The sequence below is a fragment of the Cololabis saira genome, chromosome 9 (genome assembly GCF_033807715.1).
Source record: "Cololabis saira isolate AMF1-May2022 chromosome 9, fColSai1.1, whole genome shotgun sequence".
In the NCBI taxonomy this organism is placed as follows: domain Eukaryota; kingdom Metazoa; phylum Chordata; class Actinopteri; order Beloniformes; family Belonidae; genus Cololabis; species Cololabis saira.
In genome coordinates, this window is record NC_084595.1 from 21,299,765 (window position 1) to 21,321,334 (window position 21,570).

At 39.9% G+C, this 21,570-nt stretch overlaps 1 protein-coding gene across 1 annotated transcript in view; it reads right to left on the bottom strand.

Annotated features, from left to right (window-relative positions):
* The window catches only part of si:dkeyp-14d3.1 (transmembrane protein 132C), a 206,683-nt gene that overhangs the window by 77,582 nt on the left and 107,531 nt on the right, over positions 1-21,570 (bottom strand). The window contains exon 4 of the mRNA XM_061730761.1: positions 84-270. Within this exon, the coding sequence (XP_061586745.1) occupies positions 84-270 (187 nt within the window). The remainder of the gene's footprint in view (positions 1-83; positions 271-21,570) is intronic.

The following is a 21,570-nucleotide window of genomic DNA, read 5'->3' on the forward strand; positions in this document are numbered from 1 at the left end:
AAACAAGACAATATTGATTCCAGGAAGAGCTTAACATTGAGATTAATGGGACGAAATCAAGAGCTGGAAGGGGCATCACTCACCATGGCCAGGGGCACGATGCCTGCCAGATCCTCTTGTGCCAGCCGTATCTCAGTCTCAGCCTCTTGTGTGGCAGCACGATGGGCAGGGTACTCCACCTGCCAGGCCATCCAGCGACTACGTGTCGGCTCTTGGAAGCTTTCCATCTTCAGATCCACCTGGAGAATCCTTTGACTTCCCATCTCAGACCTTCCAGTATGTTGGGGAGGGGGAAAGTGTCAGTAAAATGCTATGGTAACAAATGAAAAAAGCTTATCAATTAGCCTAAGATTCAGAATAACATATAAGACAATAACAATAAGAATCTGACCAGAAAGATTCACATTCATCCAGTGTTTAATTCCTCTTACACGGCTCTGTAAATATAACCTACCGATTTCTTGGTTTCCTCAACTGAGTTTAAAGGAATGTTTCACTGCAAGTCACCCCCCTAAAGTGATGATGGCTGGGTTTGTCAGCGATGCCCTTGTTTGCTCTAGAGGAGTGTAAATATATGGCATGCTTCTGCATGATCTACACCGGGCCTGAATTAAGTTAGACAAATGGGCCGCGTTGATAATAAAATTTCCCATGGCACCATAAGTCTCTGGTGCTCACGGTTTAAATATAGCCTAGACGAAGGAAAGGTCGGTACTGCACCAGAGTCTGAGGAGATAGGAAATGACATAAGGTCTGTAACCCAGGTTTCGTGTGTCAAATGGTAGGACTCCTGGCCAATAAATTTCATGCATGGTCTCCATGGCCCACTGTGTCTCCACCTCACCATGATCCCGCTTCGTGACAGAGAGTAGAGATGTATAAATCCATATAGCAGTTGTTTTAGTTGTTTATGTGCATGTAACTGAGTACCATGAGGCAGAATAAACAAAATATTGAGAGCCAAATTCAATATTAAACAGACAAAATGATGCTATATAAAATGTTACCTTTTGGAAAGACACCAAATGTAAATGTATTGCATCTTAAATTATGAAAAGGATCCTAAAAGCCATAAAACACTAAATAATTGAAATGCTTTATCTGCTCATTTCATATTCACGAAGGACTTCGTTCTCATACTGAGAGAACAAGAAATTTGTTTCGTGGCAAAGCACAACAACCCAATTTTCACACCCAACAGAGGTGTATATAAATATTTAAGATGACAGCCAAATAACTTGTCACATTTTATAACATAGTACCAATCAGCATGGCGAGTCTTTTGAGGATTAAGTACTACAACAAGGGCTTACATAACTGTTCCACAATGCAGTTGCGAAATACACATGCTAATCCCTGTTTGCAGACCAGTGAAGCCATGAGGTCATTCAGGCACAGAAAAAAGTTAACAGATGATGCACTAAACATGGAGCAATAAACTCCGTAGTGCTCCGTAGTTATCAAGTGTCACACAAAACATTTGTCAGCCATCAGGCCAAATGGCCTACTTTCCTCAGAACAGGCAGATTTTTACTGCTGGCATGTTACTCCAGCAATCATCACACAGTTGATGATAAAAGGCAGGCAAAAGATTGGAAATGTCTGCACAGCAGAAGGGTTTGATTACACTGTACACACAACACCAGCTGTAAGACCAGGATTTATACTTTCACAAGTGAATGAACCTACAGAAATGACAGAAAGCTTGTGATACTGAGATATCAATTATTTCCCCCTTTGCATTATCCAGTTGGCAGTTTAATAATGGTTGTGAATGGTATAAATATCATGAGATTTTCATATGTCTTCCCATAATAAAAGTGCCAACAATCATTAAGGTTATAAGTATGCACATAGTAAAAATAATCCTCATTTCAAAATGCACTGATTTTTCATCTTTGTGACAAAAATATTAAACTTCAAATGAAGACTTTGAAGAAATATAAAATCAGGTATATGAAGGTAAATGTAGGAATGATTTAGAGGAAAAAAGATTAATGTTGACCATCACACTGGTCTTAGCTCATGCTGTAATATTGGAATATATCTAGAATTTGTCAGTAGACAATTTTTCTGAAAAATCCATCTCAAAAATAATTTAAAAATTTCTAAAAAAAAAATATGTAACAGCTAACAGCTTTATGACTGCAAAGGATGCATAGAAAAAATTGGCTGACGTGTTGCACTGTTCTAGTGTGGAGAATTAATGGACAAGTAAAGTCTATATGGAGAGCCACAAATAGATTCAAGCACATATCTCAAGCACACAGGGTAAGGCCTAAAGTGTGCAAGTCAACTTCCATTAATTTTTCTATATCTGCCTCGTCCTAAACAGGGTCACAGGGAGCTGGAGTTGGTCCAAGCTGCTGAAAAGTGGGTTACACCGTGAAGAGGTCACCAGTCCATCAAAGGGGAGCTCAGAGACAAATGCAAGAAATAATCACACACGCTCACACTCACCTCTAGGATTAATTTAGTCACAAATCTGTCATGGTCTGGGGTTTTATGTTGTATTTGGTTTTCGTCTGTGCTCTGTTTCCCCCTTCCCTTTGTGTTTGGTTTTGCAGGGTGTGTGGCAGGAGGCGTGGCTGGCCTATTACCTTCCCGGGCTTCATAGAGGGTCACCTGTTTCTCATCTCATCAACTCCCCATAAAAGACCACTGCTCTGCCAGATAGTTCCATCCTGTTGTGTGCTGTGCCTCATGCCGGAGTTCCTTGGTTATTTCCTCGTTCCTGTGGCCAGCCTGCCTTCTGCCACCGCCCTCTGGATTTTGTTTTTGTTTTTTTGTGATAATTTTTGTGACAATTAGACATCGTAAGACTATTCCTGTGTGCACTCTCCTATCTAGCTACATTGGTCCATACTAAACCCTTCTGAACATAACAAAATCATCAATGTTTTTGTTACAAACATCAACTTTTTTTAGTCTTTCTGTTATTTTTTTTGAAGAAAAATAATGAACAGCAAATGAATAGTTAAAAAAAGGTGTAATTCTAGAGAGCCTTACAAGGCATTGCATCTTCTCAATCAAGCCAATATAAGATAATCTGTCCATTGATGCCCTAACTTTTATATAACTTGGGAAGGTCCCCAATTCATTGAATTTTAGGTGAATGAAATAAAATTATTAAAATAAAATGTATATAGTAGCAATTTCCTTTTTGTTATGTATTTGTTACAGTATATATTTGGAATTAAAGTGAGTGGCAGAAAAGACACATGATACAGGTCCTAAAAACCTAAATCTGACAGAAGTGTCAGTGGGAAATGGTGACACTGACATCAAGCATCAAAACCTGAGCGCCTGAGAGAACCTCCCTTTCCCAGGTGGACCAATCACGCAACTCACCGCGGGAAACTTCTTTGCCACTTCCAGGATGGGGACTTTTTCATTTACCAAGAAAAGCCCTGTGGGGACGCATGTCCGCAGCTTGCCTCAGCCTGAAAATGATCTGTAAGCTCACTGAGGTTTGACTGCATCTGAGGCCAGATGACCAAAGGCCAGTCAAAGGCAAGAAGGCTCAAGAGGCTCAGTAGATAATAACCCCTCTGAAGCAGCCAGCGCTCTGAAGCAGCTAGCTCTGTGCTATGGACTCGAGAAGAAGTCAGACTTGACGAGGTGCTGCCAGTAATGCTGAAAACAGACTTATCACTGAGAGGCTGCTGTTTAAGCACAGTCAGGATGCTCACTCGTTGCAATGACACCAAAAGATCTGAAGTGCATGCAGTAACACATGTTGAAACACAAACGAATAGCTCAGTCTTACAATCTAACTGTTTCAGACATTCTATGTAGCATTTCTATATCAAAACAACAATGTAATGATGAACGTTGTATAAATGATTGATAAGATATATAACATAATTACTTGAAAAAGACAAATTCAGCATAATCCCCGAGTAGGTTCACCAGTTCATCAGAGGAGTGACACGCTGCTGAAGAAAGCAGACTTCAGTACTTCAGGTAACACAGCATGTAGGTGTAATCCATATATCAATTTTGGTAACAAGCAAGAAGAACCTGCAATATCATAGTACAACTCTTCCTGTTGTTCGGCCCTACAGCGTGTGATGTACCACAAACTGCAAGAGACTTGCTCTCATTTTTGTCCCTAAATATTCCTTCTCAATTTCTGCTTTATTTAAGCAAATGCCATACAAATGTAACTTAGCTCATTTTTGAAAGTATTCAAAAACATAAAACAAGTTAAGCATATTGGTGCATAAAGGCCAAATACTGAAGCTCAACATTAGAATTGATCAATCCATTCCCTGCCTACATCAAACTGATCAGTTGTTTCCTTCCTACTCATTCAGCTGGTAAATACAGAGCTATCTACATTACAAGGTTGAATCATTAGGTACTGGGATGATATGGAAGATCACATTAAAAAAACACTTTTGAATGTATTTTTCTGTTTCAGAGGGTACTAGCTCAAGATATTCCATGTTTTTTGTTTATTTTTTCTCGTTATCCTCAGTTCATTGTTGCTTTCCAGGTCTGCAACACAGTTTTTATCACTTTGTAATGTTGCTATCCCTCCTCACAATACTAAAAGGTGTTCTAGTATTGTGAACACCAAACAAAGAAGAGCTTAAAGGTCTTACAGTGCATAACAGCATGGGGTCTTTCTTTCCACTTTGATTTGCTTCAATATTCTCCATGCATTCTCCACTGACGAAGGGTCAGGACTGGCGGTTTTGGCGGTTTCGGTGTGAATGCACAGTAAGTCTCAAGTATTTCTCACGCTGAAAGATCTTTAACTTCACTGCACAGGAACAGCCCATCTTACCAGTCAAAAGACACTATGCTGCAGTGCACTGAGCGGTCGTACAGCTAAGAGCAGCTGTCTTGAGTTACCAACCTATCGGCCAATCAGAAAATAAAATGTTATTATTGCTGGGTAAGGTCTGAGTTTCAGACTCAAGCGCTTCATCTCCTGTAAGACAACATCTGAAAACCGAAATATTAAAAGTTATTTTAGCAAAAACGGATGGAGCGACCAGGAGAAGCAAGCAGAAGAAAGGCATAGAAATGAAGAAGAGAGAATCTGTTCAGATATTCAGATGTGGGGAGGGTCACTGAGGGAAGAACAGAGCCGCAACAATGTGAGGAAGAAGATGAACAAGAAGACAGTGGTGTGAGGGATGAAGATGAGAAGGTATCAGGTTCAGAATAAGGGACAAATACTGAAGAGGTAAGTGATGGAGATGATGAGGAAAAAGATGGCTGGTAGTCAGAGGAACAACCCTCGATTTCAGCTGAACCAATTGGTATGTTCAAAATATTCAAAATTCCAGTGTAGCAACATGAGATGATACTCAATAAATTAACTTGCTTTAATAAAAATCCTCTGTTTTAGGTTAGATGTGTAAAGCTTTACAAATAATTGCAATTAACCCCATCCTGTGCAAAGGGGGAGTATGGAAGAGTATCAGGGCCACTGAAGAAAGTGGGATGCAACACTGCAACCTAATTTAATGACATTCCCCAAAACCCTCCAAGGAGCATCAAAAATAAGTTTACATAGACTTTTGAATTTCTTCATACTGCGCTGGTGTTGTCCCACGCCACCCTGTCTTAACCTCATTCTATTTTTTATGTCAGGGTTGTATGTACTGCTTCACCTGTTGCTTCCTCATTAATGCACTTCAAAACAAATAAAAACTGGGAAACACCAACCCGACGGCCGACTGTCAGCAGAAAAGCAGTCGGATTGAAAGTCGGCTCTCGTCTCCCCAAGTGAAAAAAAATACTTCCGAACACACCAAGCCAACGCCGACTGGAGCGTACATTCTGCGTGAGGTGTGCTACGTTCCCATAACTGCAGGTGGCGCTAATCTGGGATGTTGCCCAGAAAAAGAAAAGGAAAGAAGAACGACCGGAAGTGACGGATCACTTAAGTCAAGAGTTCTGACCAGGGCCCGCTGTCATCAGTCAGTGTTTTCACTTCTGATAAAAGTCAAGAAGGGTCGAACATACGATGGCTAATAATGAAAATATAACACAATCAAACACAATCCAAATCCAAACCGATGCCACGATAGAGTGTAGTTTAGCGTTTGTGCCATCGCTGTTCATCTAGTATGTTTACCATCGTCATTTCCAGTTAACTCTGATTCACTAGTCAAAGGGGTAGCACTCCACCAATCAGATTGGTCATAGAGGCTGACGGCTAGTGGCCGATTCAACATGTCAAACCGACCGAAATGAATGCAGACAGACGACTGCATGGGACATGGGCCTTAAAGGGTTATAGATTTTTTTTTTAACCTTACAGCTTTATAATACTGGCCCATGAAACCCAGGAAGGCCCGCAAACATTTGACAGCAGCGATGGTAGTACAACACCTGGATGCACAGGTAAATCTTTTAATGAGAGCGTTGCTCATGTGAGAGTTGTAGCAGACCACTCTATCTTTACAAAGACACACGTTTCAGAGCATTAAGTCTCACATGGAGGCTCTGGAACCGACAGCAATAACACTTGGATAAAGAGGTGAGATTGGTCGATTTTACCCGTCTGCAAGTTGCCTGGCAGTTCGTTTTTATTCTGTGTTCGTGAGCTGATTTTAGCGGACATAAATGATAAACTAGGCTAATAATCATAGAAAGTTGTGCTTATCACACACTACGTTTAGTTTAAACATGACATATGTGACTGTATCAGTGTCATTCCTGTCACTGATGCTCCTCTCGTCTGCACCCTGGGGGTGGGTTGGGGGGGGTCCTGCTGCTGCTGTCACTGCCTCAGGCACATCGGAGGGAAAAGGTCCAAGAACAGAGCTGTACCAGCAAAGATAAACAACTAAAGCTGCAGATGTTTAAACAGTCGGAGTCGACTAGATGAAAGTGCTGCTGACTTGATTTGATTGCTTTTTTTTTTCTTTTTTTTTTCGAAAGTCGTGTTCTGGCCGACATACTCCCAAACTAAAACGTAAATATTAATAGTCAATAATAAATGTTTACTGGTAAGCATAATAGCACAAGATTTACAGTCTGGCACCATATAATACGCTAAATTGTAGCCCGTCAAATAAGCAAAACAGCTAATAATTTGATGGAATCTAGAAGCTTTCACATTTACATAAGAAACTGAGCGTCATCTCTTCCACTCAGCCTTCCAGAACGTGTTAACAGACTCAAGTTTTATTTTTTTAATTCTGTCCCAACTAACAAACAGACTGAGAGGCTTTTTCCAGAAGTGACTGAGCTCCATCTTTTCTTAACAGGAGTATGTCAGGGAGTGATTGAATTTTGGTCAGCTAAAAAACGTTAAAGCAAGATAGACCTAAATGTCAAAATGAATAAACAAGAGTCACTGGACAATGTTATTGTGACAATTTCCTTTTAAACATGTTGTCTTCAGTGAAATCGTGATATTTTAAATAACTTCTGCTGTCACATTACCGAACGCGCTGTGTCTTTGTGAAAACCCTTTTTTTAATCTCGCCCTGATGTGATAGAATCATTATGTTCACTGCACGGGGTTTGGAGACGAAGAGAATTAGACAGACAAAGGAGCCTTTGTTGAGAAAATGAAGTGACACCTTCAAGTTAATTTCCCTCAATCTTCAACTAGCAGCTTGAGTATTCTTAAACCTCCTCGGGTATCATAGTAACACTGAAACAACACAATAACGCAGCTCTATGACTGGAAAAAAATAATTTGAAGCTATTTTCTTTTGTAAGAATGTCACATGCAGTCGTAACAGTGTATTGTATGTTTTAAACTACCCCACCAAAGCAGAGGGAGAGTTGTCCAGCACAAAGGCAGATATAGATTCTTTAAATTACAGTGATGAGACAGGCAGTGTTGGTGCGTCTGTTTGCGTGCCTGTCTAGTGTGTTTGTGTGTGTGTACTTGTGTGTGGAACTGTACAACTTATGGAGGAGGAAAAGAAATATTCAAATTTTTGGCTTCAGTGGTGCTTGAAAACAGCACCCCCCAAAACTATGCTGTTCTTATGCTCCTTCACCTGCAACGGCAATAAACCAGTGAGCAGAATGAAACCAGTACACACACACACGCGCACACACAAAATGTATGCATGTGCATACACAATGCATCCATGCAAGAGAGTCAATGTGTGCGTCTGAGCACAAACTGTGAACTAAATCACTCGGCAGAGATGAAATTTTCTAAATGCCAAATAAACATATTGTTGAATTCATATCTATGCAACAACAAACTATAAAACATGCTACTTAGTGAAATGAAGTGCTCTACTTTTTGTGCTATTGAAAATTCCTAAAATATACACAAGAGATGAAAGGATCTTTTTTTACATGATTATAGATTTTATAAAACTCCCTCTAGAAGTTATTTTTATCGTTATTATAACTGTGTTCCATTCTAAAGGAACTGTAAATCCTTAAAATCTGCAAAAAAGCATTACATTAGCAGTAGTGACGTCAAGGCTAGAGAATAATGATATGATCTCAAACAAGACCATTCAAATAGAGGGAAACAAACAGTGAGTCAATGAAAAGGGTGAAGAGTCTGTTAAAACAGACACGCTTGACATTTCTGATCAACATATGTGCTTTTAGAGAGCTACTATAATTCACAACTGAGTCATGTATATTCTGTATATCATTATTTATTCACACAACCTGTTTACATTGCTCTTAATCACATTACATTTGAAATAGGGCAATACTTTTATTTTTAGTGGTTTCAAATGTTTGAAAAAACTGATATCAGATATTTGGTATTGTTGAAACCACACAAATTTTCCCTTTGCAAAACTTTACTTTCTGACTAAGATGTTGGGCATTTAAACTCACATTGCACATATCACATTTCATGAAATCAACATTTAAAAAATATATATTATTACTGTTTTGTCCTTAACAGGATGCATAAAATGTCACAGATAGCAAAAAGATAGCAAAAAAAACTATGGTGGTCATGATGGACATCTAAAAGAAGACAAAATGGACACATCCATTATTTCTTGTTTAGACAACATTAATGGCACCTGAAAAGAGAGACAGATGAGATTCCCCAAAGCTGCAGATGACTTTCACGGGTCACTGTGAGGGGTATCAATGAGAAGTGATTTATCTCAAGCCACTACCAATGAGCATCCACCTCAGTGGTTTCTCAGAAATCAGCCTTCGTCAGGGCTGATTTCTGAGCGAGAACTCCATTGAACACAGCATGAGGCATGATCTATATTCTGAGGTGGCTCAGTCACATTTTTCTTGACCCTCTGATTAGCCACTCAGCAATCACAGCAAATTACTAAAAGCTTGAATGTAATGTAGTCATGGATATGTTCAGAAGCCAAAATCAGAGTACAGAGTGCAATGAAAAGTAGGTTTAAGAAAAGTTACTTTAAGAAGAGAAGAAATGCATATGAACTGTTTCCATCGATGCTTATTATATATATGTAATTCTTCTTGATTATTGTAATTTCACAAAAGCATTTGAGTACAGTGGTAAAGAGCAATACTGAGGAAGAATTAAACCTCTCCAAGCTGCAGAAAATGATATGAAATATCTATTATTAGCACTCTCCAAACAAATGTTTCCAGCCAAATCTAGTATGCCTCTAAAAAGTAGAGCGGCTGAAGGGGGAAGGGGTGGCTCGGGGAACAGGAGAGAAGGACTGAATAGGGCGACCCTCATCCCCAGCAGACCTTTTCAATTCAGACCTGTCCAAAATACAAAAAAGAGAGCGATAGGAAGAGAAACCTTCCTACCCCGACACACCCAAATAAAGGGGAAGACTGGGGGGAGAATTCCACTGATAAATGTCAGCGATGCGTAGCTGCCTCTGAGGTTTGGGGGGTTCACAGGTCTGCAGAGATATAGGCTACTCTATGTGCTGGTCCCAAGAGAGCCAGAAATCAGATAATAGAGAAAGGAAATGTAAAAAAAAAAAATACAACCTAAGGTTGTGCAAAAGATGAAGAGGGTGAATTCATGTGACAGTCTGAAATGATACAGTCATGTCATGTGAAAAACAAAGGACATCCTCTGTTACTAACTAAGTTTTTATGCATCACGACATTTGATACATGGAACTTCATATAAAAAAGAACACAAAGTGTTTTATAAAGTGTCATTACTAATTTGACAAACACTGAGTCAAAAAGCAGAAGCACTTAGTTAAAACCTAAGCAGTAAATCTTCCCAGGATGGGATGTCCCAAAAAGTTCAACCCACAGTCAGATCAGGCACGGCCGGAAAAAATTGTGTAGAGCCCAAAAGCTATATCTCCCACTTTATAGGCCTTACTTAGATGTTGCAGCTTAACACAGTAAGAAAAAAAAGACCAAATGTGTTGAAGGGATATCAAAAGTAAACCTCTTCTATCTAAGAACATGGCAGCAGGTCTTAAGTTTGGGACAAACTATAACGCACTTGGAACAACGTTCTTTGGACAGACAAAATAATCAAATGGAATAAATATGAATGGAGAAACTTGACCACACTGCACGCTGCCACATTTGATGAAACACAGCATATTAGCACAAAGAAAAAGCCAAGCACTGAGGTGGAGAGATAGTTTGGGCTTCTTTTGCAGTAACAGGAGCCTTGAGCCTTGCTGTCATTCAGTACATTTACATGCACCAACAGAAAGTCGAATTGTTGCCTTAATCTGACCAATATTGACGTTTTAAAAGCCCTGAATACACCTTAGCCGGGCTGTAGTCGAACTGAACTGAAGCTCTTAAGATCGAATTTTTAATGCCAGATAATGTGGTCCTAATCTGAGTTATTACGGCATGTAGGCTATACGCAACCCACGATTAGCCAAGCTAGCGACTGCCCCGGGACTCCCCCTTCTGGAAGTGACAACACCGCAAAAGCCAGAATATCAACACAGTAGGAGAAAAAGAAGACAAACAACAAAGAAGGAACTGGAAGGAAACCTAGCATTGCGGAGTCGAACGCACCTCACTTAATAATCGATTGTCTTCTAGCGTATGTATACTTGGATTTCTCGAAAACTCGAGTTTAATACTTAGCTGGATTGTTGCCAACAGCTTGATTTAGATGTGCATGTAACTGCACTGATTGACTCAACAATGGACCCTGCTGTTTACCAAAGCGTCAGTACACTAGAGTCAGATGTGAGGCCATCTGGTTGACGGCTGAAGATCAGTCAAAAATTGGGTCAACAGAAAAAAAAGATGATCTTGAGCAGTAGGTAAATCTCCAACAGAATGACAAAAAAAGAAAAAACAATCAAGATATTGTAGTGTCCCACTCTGCGTCCAGAACTCAACCCGACTGAGCTGCTGTCACAGCTACTCCAGGGAGATTTTGATTACCAGACACCCCCCAAACCTCAAGGAAAAGGAGAAACCCTGTAAAGGGAAGTGGACCAAAATTCCTACACAACAAAGTGAGAAACTAAGAAACCTAACGCAAGTTAATACTCCAACTTTGATACTGAGATGAAAGCATCTGTTATTTTTTGTTGTTTTTTTTTTTACTTGGCATACATTATACTTGTTGAAAGTGTGTGGGTTCTCATTCTGTGCTTCTCCAGGGCTTGAGCTGTAAAAATCCATCTGAGCAAAGTGCCTGCTGACAGAAGCCGCCAGCGCCCAACATTAACTTGTCATTGTGACATGCAAAATAGCATCAATTTTGCAAATGGCAGAATTTTGATACTGAGCTTCCTTTGAATATGTGAATTTCAGTTGAGCAAGAAGGGTTTTTGGTTTTTTATTCGTATATATGTGCTCGCTTAGCTCTATGTACATGCTAGATTCTCAGATGTGAAACCTGTCAGAGCCTTTTCTACATCGAGGATGCAGTGAATCGCTGGTGATAAAATCAAGACAGCCGGAGTTTACCTCATATTGCTGTAAAAGATACTAAACCAATACTGTTGATTTATGGTGCATCAACTGACATTCATTTATACCTCTCTGAACTAGCAGGACTGAAATAGAGGATATAATGAACAGGACTGTTTTTAAAGGTTGCCATGGAGATGTGGAAGAAAAAAATAGACTTTGCTAACAATCTATTAAAGCTTACTGGAGGATGAATGACTTAATTGATTGCTGTTTTGGAACAAAGATTCTTTCTGAGTACAACATACTCAGCTGCTTATGCTATGACATAATATCCTTTACGCAGTAGACACCGATGCTAAACGGGGAGAATGTTTTTTTTGCAACGTAAATTCATTATCCTTTTAGTGAGTACTTTGAAGATAATCCTGAGATAAATAGGATCCAATAAACTGTGTAATTTAGCCATACATAACTCTTTTACACCTTCAGACTCGCACTAAACCTAATCACTGTCTTTGTTCTATAGTCTTTTGCTGGTAAGGACTAATACAGCGTTCAACTTAATTCTTCCAGAATGCTTTTTTACTTCAAACTCCAGCTTTACCCTGAACAGGTTTAAATGTTAGATTTGATGTTTTTCTAAATGTTTCTCCACTTCAGACAAGAAACGTTTGAATGAGAGAATTTTGTGCCTAAGTCTCATAAGGGTCTCGGAATAACAGCAAAACTACTCCAACCACTGATTGTCTTCCTGGTTCATTGCAAACCTTCTTAATAGGTCCTCAATCATCTGGGTCGTGGTAATCTTTAGCTCTGAAATTTAAGGTAACTAGATTTCTGGACTTCTTTTGATGGTGTTCCCTGTCCAGGTCAGGTCTGATCCTCCTCCTTCCCTTATTTTCTGTCATGTCTCCACTGTGGGCTCCCCAGCAAAGACTTACAATACCTTGAAAATTAAGATAATTCTATGAAACAGTAATGTTCATATGCTTTTAAAAGGAGATTTTACATAATACTATTTAGTTCTTCCTCATGGGGAACAAATACTTCTGGAAATGTAATTTCCATCGATGTTATTCTCCAGGGGCAAATAAAAGAAAGGATTGAGCTTTTACATTTTAAATAACCTACACTGCCTAATTTAAAATCCACCTTTAAGAAGCACGGGATTCACTTTAGTTTAATTATTTATTCTTTAACCCTTTAAACATGCTCGCACAGACAATAGGACTGAATGCTTTTAATTATACGATTATAATGAAGTGTGGGTAGAAATTGAGGGCTTCTGGCTGGTGTGCATCAAAGGCAGTAAAAGGGATCATGTTTCTGATTATCTTAACAGTGTTCTGCAGAATTCATCGCCTGAAAAACTCCGCTCCCACAGAAACTCGATCGCTGTTTTCTCTGTAACCTCAGCTGGACCCATTCCCTTCTGAAACAACGTGAACTGTATGACAGATTATTAAGTGATCATAAAGAAAAAAAAATCTGAATTCCATATATTTACATCACAGACTGCCATATGGAGACTTGATTTGGATGTGGGGTTGCTTTTTTGAGCTTTGCTTTTTGTAACTTTGATCATTTTCTTATGTGAATAAGGTTTAGTCAGTATGCTAAACATGATCCACTCAGGAACTTTGTAGCTTAGAAAATACAGTGATTTGCACATTTATTTTAACCATGCAATAGCATGGTGCGGCACTATATTTACTGATTATTAGACTAGTCAGATGTCATGGTAGGAATAAAAAAGGAAAAACTAGAACAACATATGCAAATGGTAGAGAGGCTTCAGGTGGGGAATACTCCATTGTACAGTGCATGTGTATTGCTATATGTTGCCTCGAGGAGAACTGAGCAGCATGTCAGCTGGGGATCAAGCAGCAGCATATCTATTCAATAACAAAAGAAGAAAAAAAAACTCATCCTAGAGTTAATGAAATGCACCATTCCACGAGTGTCTAATCAAAACTAAATGCTTTTCTGAAGCGCATCATCATTAGAGTCCATCAGTTGAAGTACTGTAGGCTCCATAGTATAATGGATCCCTAATGATGGCAGTTATCATCAATGGTGAACTCAGACCCTTTTGTATCAGACATCAGTTCTCAGTCAGTTGCACTCTATATCTTTCTCATTCATCGGAAAGCTGTCTAAATGGCTAATTGCAAAATAATAAACTGCTAACTTTCCTGATAGTTACACTCAATTTTCCTCACATCAAAGCACTCATCTCAAGCCGTGATAACTGACATTAACCATGGGGAAAAGCCAGCAAAGCAGCTGATAAGTCATACATGCACACACTAGGGGGCAGCAGACACTGAGCCCTGGGGCAGTGATGCAAATGTGCAGATAAACTTGTCCCTCCACCCCTCTACAGGCTACCCCTGGATGATCTGTGTGTGACATCATATGGCCGCCCGGGCCAGAACTAGCACCTGCAGGTGCTGTGACACTGGTAGTGCCTGTCCCCCCCCTCACAGAAGTCCTTAAAGACAAGTGAAACCCGGGGCCTTTCTAGCTCGCTTCACTGTTGGCATAGCAACACAACCTGGACAGCACACAAGAGTCATTGACCAAAGAGGCCTGAAGTATCAGATCAATGGCACTCTATTGAAACCTCGGATTTACCCTCAGCACTTGTGGGACGTGCAAGGTTAAGCTCCGGCTCTGCGAGACACAAACATGCCTGTCACAGGAAGAGTCTGAGAATGCACCAGCTCATTACTAGAGCATGTGTTTTGCGAGCAGGTCAGTGATGAAAAAAGGACTGCTGAGCCAGATGTTGAAGAATAGATCAGTGCCAGCACCTTATGAAAGAAAAAAAATCTAAATAGCTTTAATTTATCCACAGCAAGCAGCTGCAGAGAGCTTTTAAATCCTATTATAAGAAATACGTTGGAGAACAAAGATAACTGACAGTCATGTTAAGCAAAACTGTTACATGAATAATGCACATGTGCATGTTGGCAAGGATCTGGTCCTGCAATATTCATGTTGCACTCCTGTTGTTTTAGAACCACCAACATGGTGCGTTAACAGAGCAGCTTTGTTTGGGATAATTACAGCATTGGTGAGGAAGTAATGCGGAGGCTGCGTGGGAATGATTGCCTTGCACCTCAGCGTTGATGTAGTGACTTATGGATCAGGGAGGTGAGAATAAGTGAGGAAAAAGCAAGCATCCTACTTACTTGAAAGTCTGTAAGGGATTCATTGTCATTCAGAGACCCACATGGATGTACGTGAAACCCACCCGCTGGCTACAATCCTCACATCAACTTTCAATTTTCACTCCTGTTGGTGCACACCTGTTTAAATGTCGGTTTCAAGTAAATCTCTTTCCTGGAAGTCTTACATTTCCCTGCTCAGTTCAGAAATAATTATGCAGATGAATACTCGGCTGCTTGTGGACAGACTTAACTGCAACGTCTCGGACTTCACCCTGCATTATCTTTCCTTTCTCTAATTCCATCCTCATCCTGCCATATTTTCTTGTCATCCCCCCTCTGTCCTCCTCTTCATCCAAATCCACCTCCTACAGGAGCGTGTTCCCTGATTACCTTTCTGCTTCAGTTGCGCTGGCTACTCACACCTGTGAGTGCTCACTTCTGGTCAACCGTTAAACTCCACCCTCCCATTCCCCAGAGCCAGATCATCTCAGTCATCAGAGCATTCCCCCTGCTTCTCTTTCAAGCATCTGACCCTTCCTGTTACACAGTGTCTGTTTTCCTCCACTGATCTGCTTGCTAGTGTCAATCTGACTCAATTAAAGAACCAGACTTGGATGTTGATCCATCTTTAATGTTGTGTTGTGTGTTTGAGTCCTCTGTTTCTGAGCTGATCTAATTACGGGGACATATCTGATGCAGTCAACAAACAAAAAGACTATTCAGCATTTGACTTAAACACATTTTTACAAGTCATCAGACAGTAGCATTGTCCCATCTACAAGTGCTTAAAGTACTCCTTCTTCAGGGTAAATCCCCAGCTCCTTGATGGGAGTTCATTTGTTCAACTTCCCACCTCTCACTCGCATTTAACGTACTCAGTTCTACATTTCTAACAAAGCAATTATACAATTATACAAAAAGAAAAAGCTCTTCACACACACAAATGCTCTTTAATTAATCACAGTGGATATACAGTATATATATATATATATATATATATATATATATATATATATATATATATATATATATATATATATATATATATATATATATATATATATATATATATATATATATATATATGCCAAAATTTGATCATGTTTTCAAAATAGAGTACCAGTGCACATAATACACATATGAGTGGGCTTACAGCAGCAGAATTTCTCATTGATCAGCAGTTAGGGAGGGATGTGAACAGCCTTCTTGGCAGGAGAGGAATTATAAAGCATTTTGTAACGGAAAAACTGCCTCCACACACCCAGGGGTGCGTGAGCAGAAATGAGACATTGATCCATAATTGGAAGTACTCAGTCATGAAATGTAAAGACTAATTAAAGAAAGAGAGCTTTAATGGCATCCATTTACATATTCAGCACACTCATTCACGACTACTCACCGACTTGCAGCCTGTGAGAGACGGAGGGTTGATCTGGAAGCTGTGAAGAGTTGAGGTAGATTGCAGAATGATGGACTAACAATAAGAGTCTGAGTGCATCAATATTTGTTGCTCGCATAAAGCGGCTGCGACACTATTGTGACTTTCCTCTTAATGGCAGACACAAGAAGGGAGCTTGTGCTGCTGAAATTTCAGAGCAGCCTCCACAAGTCATACATCTTCGGATGCTTCACCTGAGGTTGAAATTCTGACTATTCCAGCATCAACACATGTACAACGTGTGAAAGAAAGCGAGACCATCGGCACTCGTGTGCAAGCACATGGTGGAAAAGGTGACATGTACGCAGTATGTCTCATCTGGAGGCAGGAACATGTCGGCTGGTCCTGCTACGTTGAGGTGCTCGGGGTCTACCCTCTGACACTCCAGAGGCCCGCTGAGGTCTGCGCCTTGGCTGATTACACGTCAGGGTCGTTCAGGCCTGCTTAACAGGCACAGAGCGGCAAGCGAGGAGAGCCTCTTGTGGCACCCCATTCCCCCCCGCGTGTTTTCAGCTGGACAGTTTTGCTTTCAACTTGTTAGGCCGGGGGTGATAATGAAGGACAGCAAAAGATTGCTTTTCAGTGTTAGCATGGATGAACGTGTAGTGCAGATGAGGAGATGTGACGGGCACCTTTCCTATTTGTTTTTGGTTTTGACTGAACCTCTGAATGAAAGCAGGGCTGCCAATTTATTTAAGTTCTTCAATGCCCCTTTCTTTGTGCTGGTGGTGTCTCTATCTTTTGTATTTTTTTTCTTCTTCCAAGATACTGCCTCTGTGTCTTTCTTAACAGCCAAGGGTTTCTTAATAGGATCATTTGAATATTTCTCTTGTACGGGTTAAAGAAATGAGACAGTCTGGGTGCAAGGGCAGACATTTCTTTAAATGCAATAAATTTCAGAATATAAGCCAATCATTTTGAAGGTCAAGCTAAACTGAGGTTAATTGAAGCAAGAGCATGGGCAGAAGTTTCTTCTTCCTGTTCAGATAGATATTTTTGGTGAGGAAGGTCTTTAGAATTGAATTTGAATGGAAAAATTAAAGATGTGTAGTTCATTCTCACATGGTGTCGGTTGAATGAGGTACACCACATTTCACTGCACCCAAGAGTCCCCACTGATGCTATAAAGATGTAATTACAGTCGCAGAGAAAGCAACTCCAGTATGTTTGTCAAAAGACCTGCAGACAAGTGCATGTTTACACCTCAACTAATTCTCCTCTCTGCCTGAGTACCACCTGCAGCAAGTGCGGCAACAGCAACAGCAGCAATTTTGATTTAAACATCGGTCTGATTTCACCTCAACTGTTTGCCCGCACAGAAATGTTTGCAGTAGGTAAAACTTCTTACGTTTATTTTCGTGATAATATCACCAACGCCCAGCTTGCCTACTGGTGATCACTTTACCTAGCTAAAGGCACGAAGAAGAAAGAGAAGAAGATAAATGATGGATCTGCTCTGTCAACAGACTGAAATCTAAATAAAGGGTAGACAACCAACAGGATGTAACTGATAGCGTGTGTCGGTATTATTTTTGCTAATTACAAACATGCCTGGAAAGAAGACTGACACAAATTCAAGAGCTTTAGCTCTTATTTTTAAATCTTTATTGTACTATCACCAACAAATTCCATAAACTGCATGTTTTTACTTTAATCTGTGTGTTTTTTAAGCCGACTCCTTTATGACATGATCATATCACAGGACATAATAGCTGTTTGCCCAGAACTGCACTGCTTAACCCCTGATTATCATTATTTTAAAAACATTGTTGTGACCCAACAACATACTTATAACTACTTTGATGTGATGGCCATATTGCAACCCCTCTTCTTTCTGCTCTAGCTATATCATCTGTTGCCTAGCAACAATTATACACAGGTTGTCGGATTGATCCATTGTGTCAGAAAGAATGAAAATTATGCATTTCAAAGAGCAAATATATGTTGTACACGTAAAACAGAAAAATAAAACTATACTCTGTAGATTTGCTTAACTTTTTCCTGTCATCTTAAATACGTAGTTTTTTTCAGCACAATATTATTCTTCATAAATAAGAAAAAAAAAAAAAAAGGTAAATGCAAAACTCTAACTACTGGTGGCCAGACTCTAATCCTCTGGGGGATTATCCTTTAAGAGCAGGATACTTATCCATAAACCTTTATAAATCTAAAACACACAACTCTCTGCTACACATGTAAACCTTAATCCATCTCTCACCAGCATATCAACTATCGACCACATGGTGCTGATGGTGTAATCTGACCCTCTGTGCAAACCAACATCTTTCTTGATGTCAGTGTAAAAAAATGTTTCAAGTTACGTTGTAAAACCAGTGTCATGCATATGTTCTATTAACTTCACGGCCAATTGGTTCGGATGCACGTAGCATGGTTTAAATCCTGTCCACTGAATGTTATTACGATGCGAGTGGTGAACTGGGAAAAAGTGCAGCGAGCTGCATTGAGGCATACTTTTATTCATTTGTTTCCCTGGCAATGGAACATCGCAGCAGCCGAAGAGTCAGATGTAATCTGGGCTGACTACTGTAATCAGCTGCCTGTCCTGGGCAACACAGAATATGCCACATCTCTGCGCCTGTCCTCATAAAGGAAACCAAATCACATTTTTTATATTACAAGCAATTTGGTCGATCCTTTCTCATCAGCCTGAAGTTACAGCACCTAATAACACTCCTCCGCCTCCTTCAATCTTGGTAAAAACATTAGCATCAATATGAAGGGTGTTACACATCCAGGATGTCGCAAATGGGTATTGATCTAACATAATTTCTATTCATAAAAGTATTATTTTTTTAAAACAGCGTAGACAGTTGTTTGTTGGTAAATGGTGCCAATGAGGCTCCACTGAGAGTATTTTTACGGTAAATGGAGGCCGCTGGGAATTAGGCTGATTCATTATTAAGAGTGTTAGCACTAAGACCGTCAAGTTTCCGTTCCTGTGTGCCCTTAATGCAATAGGGCCATTTCATTTCAGCTTTGATTTATGCAACATTATGCAGCATTAAGGGCCACAGCATGGGGCTCATTTTCAGGACTGCTGAGCACAAGCAAAACTTGATTCATGCAAAAATCAAGTGGTTTGAGCACGCTGTGTCAAATCCAAGCCAATTAGAAATCACAGATCTGTTGATTATTGTCACAATATTTTTCTTCCTTAAAGTGACTGTTTTTCATATCTTTCTGACTCGGTGCATATAGATGCAAGTCATTCTGAGGCCCCAATATATCAAAGACGAAGTGACACATACATATTTGATAAATCCTTTGCAAGAGGCTGAGAGCAGGACTACAAAAGCCATCGGGAGTCCTTTTGTTTCATTCCAGCGCAACTAGACACACCAAAAGCTAACAAAAATTTTATTCTTAAAGATTTTTTCAACTCTGAAATTGAAATAAATTGTGAGCTCCCTGCTGAATCTCATCAGTTACCATGCAGCTGTATCATTTCATTTCCTCTGGGAAATATTTACACTGAGGAAATCTTACAAGCCTGCTTGAATGGAAAAGTCATGGACACAAATGAATACGGCTGATTTAATTATATTCATTTAAACTCTATGCTGATATGATTCTGGCAACGTAAAGCAAGGCACATTGAGACCAGCTGTAGTTAGAAAGATTAAAAAAGAGATTTAAATATATAAATCCTCCCCACCAACCCTTTCGCCCAGTTGTACTGTCTCTTTTGTGGAGTGGCTGTAATGAGTGGACTGCCTGCTGTCCCTGGGTTGGTGTAGTGTGGGGGGGATTAATGAAGTGGTGCCCCACAAGGGAGATCCATCTGCGCCCAGACGGTCTTAATGAACTACCAAGGCCCAGACTTTGCACTTTTACTGAGCCCTTCACTTATGGAATATGACATGCTGAGGAAGCAGGACGGCTTTTGTTTTGAACAGGTTCACGTTTAATTGTGACAAAGTGAACTTTTCAATCTACCAGAGTGCATTTCAGCCAATATTATGTGTACTTCACATAAACATTTTTTCCCTTACTATAAGGACCCATTTTGATTTCTTTGAGCGCACTACTTTAGTTTCTGTATCTATCCAGGAAACACAGCCGTGGTCAATTTCAAATTATACGGTTTAACAATAATTGGCACTTACAGAAAACGAAGGGTCATAATTCCAGACTACAGTAGGTACATAATGTGTACAGTATATTTGTTCATACAAGAACAGGATGTTATCTGGACACAAAAGGGAAATAATACTTTCCTTGTTTTATTGTATTTCCTACAGTTTCTTAAGTATACATAGAATGGCAATTAACTGGCAGCTTTAGCACAATTTAACTGAAACAAAAAAGATTAATTTTGCAACAAAAAAGAAAGAAAAAAGAGGCTTCTTGTTTCAGGTCACACGTAAGAAGAGACACCATTCATTTTTTAGTCTTTCTTTCTTGTTTTGGTTTTGAAATGTTGATTAATAAAAGAAAAATGCTTTTAAACTATTGAGCTCAGCACTAAAAGGCACAGCAATGAGGCCCATTAAGCAATGAAGCCTTAGTGAATGTAGTATGACAACATCTTGGATGGCTTTTAGCTCACAATTGTGTGCTCAGTGAATTTCCTTCCCTAAATTAGAATGAAGTGACACTCGCTGTTCCCTGATATTTCCATCTGGGTGAATTCCACTAAATAATTTCAGGTCAAAATCGCTTTTGCCTCATACTATTGAGGCTTTGCATGAAAACATGTCCTTTTAACTTTTGCTTTTATTATGCACGATGCTGTCAGTCGTGGAATGTGACGGTATGAGAGGACAATTTGTATTTCTGCAGGAGGGAGGACACATTTCCAGGATGTTAATGCAGAAAAATAGCGTGAGCTGAATGATGGATCATTTTAAAATTCACTTTTTCTGATGAATACAAGCAAAATCTCGAACTCTGCTCAGCTGCGAAGCAGACGTTGATAAACAGTTGACGGCTGATTGCAAGCAATCTCTTTCACAGAGAGTCGCAAGAAGTCGGAGCGTCAGCTGTGAACGGGCAGAAAGGAGCACCTCAGCTGGCGAGGCTGAGCAGCTCAAAGTGACTAACTGAACCGGTGTACAGATTGCACCTGAACTATCAATAATGATGTGCTCTCATGTGAGCAGCACGGTTGGGCTACGGTCAGGGAATACACGCACACACACGCAGATTTAAGTTCAGTTCACAGGC